The sequence below is a fragment of the Nomascus leucogenys genome, chromosome 22a (assembly GCF_006542625.1).
Source record: "Nomascus leucogenys isolate Asia chromosome 22a, Asia_NLE_v1, whole genome shotgun sequence".
Taxonomy (NCBI): Eukaryota; Metazoa; Chordata; class Mammalia; order Primates; family Hylobatidae; genus Nomascus; species Nomascus leucogenys.
The window spans coordinates 31,872,060-31,878,059 of NC_044402.1; the positions used below are offsets into that span (position 1 = coordinate 31,872,060).

Here is a 6,000-nt window from a genome sequence, read left to right on the forward strand (position 1 = left end):
AGGCAAGGCGGGGATACAGGTCAGGAATCGAGACCATCCTGGCTAACACGTAAACCCGTCTACTAAAAAATACAAAAAAAGCCGGGCGGTGGGGTGCCTGTAGTACTCGGAGCTGAGGAGAATGCGTGAACCGGAGCGAGCTTGCAGTGAGCCGAGATCGCCACTGCACTCAGCCTGGGGAGAGAGCGAGACCGTCTCAAAAAAAAAAAAAAAAAAAAAAAAAAAAAAAACCTAGCCGGTTGTGGTGGCACACACCTGTAATCCCAGCTACTCAGGAAGCTGAGGCACGAGAATTATTTGAACCTGGGAGGCAGAGGTTGCAGTGAGCTGAGATCGCGTCACTGCACTCCAGCCTGGGTGACAGAGCGAGACTCTGTCTCCAAAAAAAAAGAAAAAAAAAATACAGTAATGCCCTCTGATATGGAATCCATATTGCCATCTCCCAGGTGGTTCCGACATTGTCCTTTATAGCTTGTTTTATTTATTTACTTATTTTAAATAGTGCTGAAGCATTGATTAATTGATCAGTGGTTTGTTGCAGAGCAGGCATTGGAAAAAATGCTTATATTTCCTGGGTTGGCTGGGTTTCATTTTGGCTTGAAGTTAAGGGAAAGATGCAGGGACGAGAAAGGCTGGATTCTCCCCAGGCAGATGAGCCAAACCAGAGGGTTCTGACCTCAGTTTTGACTTCAAACCAGATCCAGACCAAGACCGTGGCCCAGTGCGTGGAGTTCTACTACACCTACAAGAAGCAGGTGAAAATCGGCCGCAATGGGACTCTAACCTTTGGGGATGTGGATACGAGCGATGAGAAGTCGGCCCAGGAAGAGGTTGAAGTGGATATTAAGGTGACTCCTTTTTCAACCTCAGCTGCATAGAGCCTGGGCTGGGTCTGGGACCAGGCCTGAGCTGGGAGCCCGAGCCCAAGCTCTCCAGGAGCCTGCAGAGGGCAGGTTGAGGAAGACAGTGTCCCTGACAGCCGCAAGGAGCCCTGGACCTCTGGGTTCTCCTCTCTATACTGCTGGTGTCATAGTAATAATACATTGTGTTGATACACAGGGTAATTTTCCCACAAGATTCACACCAGCATCGTCTTCCTATCTCTGCATAGCAGACCTCTAACACTGTTTCTCAAACCTCAGTCATTCTTGTATCACCTTTTTGTTTTCTGCTATATCTGCATCCTACCATGTGTCACCATTAGAATTTTTATCATATTCACATACTACTTGTGCCATTACTTAACATCTGCCTTTAAATCAACTCATTTTTTACTCAGAAGGGAAGTTTTATATCACAGTCATAAATAGAAAACCAAGGTTGTGTGCTATAAATAGAAGGTGCTGGTAAAAATACATGTGAAAACCAGTGTTACTGAATTCTAGCTAGATGCTGTGTTAACCTGCCAAGGCTGAGACTGAGGCCTGACCTTGCCTTGTTAAAGAGATTATCAAGTCTAGAGAAGTATAAAAGACACATTAGCAGCAACCAGAGACTGAGTCCTTGGCATAATCAGGATTGAAAGAGAATTAAAATGGAATGTTCCTTAATTCTATGTCCATGTATCCACCTAGCATCGTTTTTGGGATTGCAAATCCATGCTTGGTGACATGCTACTGTAAGACAGGGAATGGTTTGCTGCCCGTTTTGCAGGTAGGAAGGTAGTAGAGCTACAGAAAGCATTACAAAGATAGTTTGGAATTGGAACTCAAGGCTCCTGCCTGGCTCACCACATCATTGCTGAGGATGCCTCCTGGTCATCTGTCCAGGAGGATGGGTGGCAATGGGGAGCGACTGGTATGTACCCTCCCTGCCCCTCGCTCTCTCTCAGGTGCTCCTAGGGCTTGAGACTCTCTTCTGACCCCATGGCTACTATGCCATGGGGACAGAGTCCAGAGTCCTAGTACAGAAGACTATGCTGGGCCAGCCAGGCAAGCAGGACTAGCTGGGGCTCGTGAACCCCCCGGCCGGGTCAGAATCTGTGCTACAGCAGTGAGACAGAGCTCCAGGCTCACTGCCCTTGTTCTTGTTCCCCATAGACTTCCCAAAAGTTCCCAAGGGTGCCTCTTCCCAGAAGAGAGTCCCCAAGTGAAGAGAGGCTGGAGCCCAAGAGGGAGGTGAAGGAGCCCAGGAAAGAGGGGGAGGAGGTGCCAGAGATCCAGGAGAAGGAGGAGCAGGAAGAGGGGCGAGAGCGCAGCAGGCGGGCAGCCGCAGTCAAAGCCACGCAGACACTACAGGCCAATGAATCGGTGAGTGTGACCGCCATGGGCTGAGCCCGGGGCAAGCAGGGTGGAGCTGGGCCTGCGGGCGTGGGAGGGAGGGTAGAGCAGGACTGTGATCCTCATCATAATCGTAATAGCAGGAAATGTGTGAAGTACTTTGTGCTGTTAACTCATTTAATCCTCCCTACCCTATGTGGTTAGATATTACTGTTATTCCCATTTTATAGGCGGGGAAATTGAGGCCCAAGATAACACAGCTAGTAGGCAGCCTGAATCCAGAGTCTGCGATTAATTTTTATACTCTACTGCTTCTGTATCTGAGATTCAGAGGGAAAAAGGTTTTGTGAAAACCCAGTAGGTACGTGGGTCACTGAGGGAGCATTGGTGGGTTGCAGACAGGGCTCCCCTAAGAGAGCCAGAGTCCCTGACAAGAATGAGACTGAGCTGAGACCATGGGAATGACAATCATAGGCCCTCAGGCATGATCTCCGCAAAGTGCCTTCATTTCCATTATCTCATTAGTTCCTCACACTGCAGAGGTAACCTCTACTCTGCAGATGGGAGAAAGCGGTTCAGAGATGCTAAGTGACTTGCCCCAGGTCCTTGGACTCCTAGTGTAGTGCTCTGTCCACCATATCACAGGCCAAGAAGCAAGACTACCGGCCATAGTTGCTCCTTGCCAGGGAGAGTTCTCCCAGAAAAGGTTAAGGAGGGGAAGGGGTTTATTGGGGAGCTGCTGCTTTTTTAAAGTCTTTTTTTAGAAATGTGTGTAGTAGGCTGGGCGCAGTGGCTCACACCTGTAATCCCAGCACTTTGGGAGGCCGAGGTGAGTGGATCACCTGAGGTCAGGAGTCGAGACCAGCCTGGCCAACAAGGTGAAACCTCATCTCTATTAAAAATACAAAAACTAGTTGGGCATGGTGGTGCAAGCCTGTAATCCCAGCTACTCCAGAGGCTGAGGCAGGAGAATCGCTTGAACCCAGGAGGTGGAGGAGGCGGAGGTTGCAGTGAGCCAAGATCATGCCACTGCACTCCAGCATGGGTGACACAGCAAGACTCCATCTCAAAAAAAGAAAAAAGGAATGTGTGTAGTACACTCATGCTTACAGAGCTCCCATAAACTGTAAACAAACAGCTGTGTGCCCACTTCTGAGCCTCGACCACCTGCACCAAGAGCTGTGTTCTGTGTAGCTCTCTACAGAGTTCTGCTGACTTTTGTGAACACTTTCCCATGAGGGTGCCACTTCTGATGGCCACCCGAGGATTCCCCAGCCGAGGCCCCCTCTGCTCCCTCTGCTCTGCACTCTGACCCCTGTCCTTGCCCTGTTTGGTGTCCCTGCACTGCGCTGTCCTGAAGTAGCTACCTGCACATCTGTCCCTTCCACCAGATCCTCAGCTCTGAGGGCAGGGATGCCTGTGTCAACCTCTTTGTCCCCAGCACCTGGCCCATCACAGAGGCCTGAATCTCATTTATAGAACAGGGCATGAGCAGACTAAATGACAGAAAACATCAACAGGTGCTTCATTAACCCAGAGACCAAGATCCCCCGTCAGGTGCATCAAGGCCTCTAGCAGCTCGGGCTGCCCCACAGAGTTACTCTAGCAGCAACTTTGTAAACGATAGAGCTGACCAGAGATGCAGAGTTGGAGGAGGCAATGGTCGTCCTATCCCTGGAAGGACCCAAGTGCATGCTAGGTGACTGGCAGGAGTATATATGATTTCAGGCTCCCGGTTCCCTGCGATTCTAGAATTCCAGATCTGCGCTTGCTCAGATCACTCAACTCTCCTTGTTTGATTTTCTTCAGGCCAATGACATCCTCATCCTCCGGAGCCACGAGTCCAACGCCCCTGGGTCTGCCGGTGGCCAGGCCTCGGAGAAGCCAAGGGAAGGGACAGGGAAGTCACGAAGGGCACTACCTTTTTCAGAGAAGAAGAAAAAAACAGAGACATTCAGTAAGACCCAGAATCAGGAGAACACTTTCCCCTGTAAAAAATGTGGCAGGTAAGGTGGGCAGCCCTGTCCCCGCTGGGACCCCGCGGGCTGGTGCGCGGCGGGGGCGGGGATGGGGAGGAGGGGGAAGAGGTACAGGCGGTGTCCGCCTCTTTTCTGATTGGCTCAGCGGGTTTCTAGGGCTGTGACGTCATGGGGCAGCTTTCGGAAAATGATGCGTGCTGGCCAGCCCCGGCTGTGCAGCGTGGGGGTGAAAGTGAAGGCTGGGGCTCCTCGCCCACCCGCGCTGGGGGCCCCGGGGTGGGCTAGGCCGGTCCTGAGCAACCCCCACCCGGCCACAGGGTGTTTTACAAGGTGAAGAGTCGCAGTGCGCACATGAAGAGCCACGCAGAGCAGGAGAAGAAGGCTGCAGCGCTGAGGCTGAAGGAGAAGGAGGCCGCCGCTGCCGCCGCCGCCGCCCACCAGCAGGCCCTGCGGGAGGAGAGCGGTGCGGGCGCAGGCGACAAGGGCTGAGCGGGGGAGCCAGGCTGGCCCAGTCCTGGGCCCCGGCCCTTCCCGCACCGCCGCCAGCGCCCGCAGACACCCTGGCATCTCAAGAGGGAGTGAGGAGAGGATTGCAGGGACTTTTCCCTGCGAAACAAATGGGACAATGAAATAAACGGCTCTTTTATTTATGAAGGCCCTGGGAGCAGCGTTAAGGGCTCCAAGATCCAGCTCTCTTTGCATTTGGTCTGTCGGAAGCTGTCCTCGTGCTTTCCTGGACCGGGAGAGTCCCGGTCCCCTCGGGAGGGGCTCCACCGCCTCTCACACTCCGATTTCTGCTGCTCTGCTGCCCCGCAGTCTCTTCCCTTTATTTTTTTCCCCCTCCTGCCCGCGGCCTCCAGGAAGCCACCGTGGCCGGCCAAGCACAAGCTCACCCACTTTGGAGCAGCATTCCTCCTCCCCAGAGGACCTCGAAGGCTGCAACGGCCCTGCCCCAAGCCCCCGAAAAAGGAACTCTCGGAGGGAGTCTGCGGGCTTCTCTGAGAAGGGGCACAGCCTGACACCTGTGCTGTCCGTGCAGTCTCCAGGCCTGCCTGAGCTGCTCCCGTGACCGTGTCCTGAGTGGCCACCTCCTCCTTGGGAGGGAAGCCACGACAGGTACTGTCCCTTTGCTGCTTGCTGGCGGCGCTGCTAGGGCTAGAAAGTTTTCTCAGCGTTGGGGGAGGGGCTAGCGTTCTTGTCCAAAGCACTCCTCCTGCTGCAGGGAAGGGAGCTGTACAGAGGCTGGAAGCTGCAGAGTTAGGCCCGAGAGAGCTTTTGACAAGCCTGGCTCTTCCTCCCCACCTTTTTGGCCAAATGCCTTTGGGTCCTGGAGGCTGCCAAGGGCGCTCACCTTGAGCAGGTCCCGGAGAGGCTCAGCCTGCCCCTCCTGGGGGCCAGCTTCCTTGCCTCTGCCCTGATCTTAACAGCTACACCTAACCCCACCGCACCTCACCCAGTGTCGATATCCACAACCCAGCCCCCAGGCCTGCACGTTGGAGATTTCTGGATCCTTCCCTGGGAGGGAGAGGTCTCCTAACTCGATTGGACAGGAGCCTTCATTCCTTGACTCGTGTCATTTGGGAGCTATTTATTTATTCTTAGTATTTAATTTTTAACATCCTCTCAGGGACCAGGGGCCTCCTGCTTTTCAGAGGCCCAAGTGCATTTATCCCAAAACGAGGCATCTTGACATCCCCTGTCCCCACCCCCTGAATTCCCAAGGCCCTAAGGTCCCTCACCTGGTTGCTCTGGAAGCTCTTGCCGATAGGAATGATAGCAACACTGAAAGAGGGGTGGGAAGG

At 53.4% G+C, this 6,000-nt stretch overlaps 1 protein-coding gene across 1 annotated transcript in view; it reads left to right on the forward strand.

Annotated features, from left to right (window-relative positions):
* The window catches only part of ELMSAN1 (ELM2 and Myb/SANT domain containing 1), a 65,028-nt gene extending 60,331 nt beyond the window's left edge, over window positions 1-4,697 (forward strand). The window contains exons 10-13 of the mRNA XM_030803804.1: window positions 699-848; window positions 2,040-2,249; window positions 4,029-4,225; window positions 4,516-4,697. Coding sequence (XP_030659664.1) covers window positions 699-848; window positions 2,040-2,249; window positions 4,029-4,225; window positions 4,516-4,687 — 729 coding nt within the window. The 3' untranslated portion in view covers window positions 4,688-4,697. The remainder of the gene's footprint in view (window positions 1-698; window positions 849-2,039; window positions 2,250-4,028; window positions 4,226-4,515) is intronic.
* The last annotated feature ends 1,303 nt before the right edge of the window (window positions 4,698-6,000 follow it).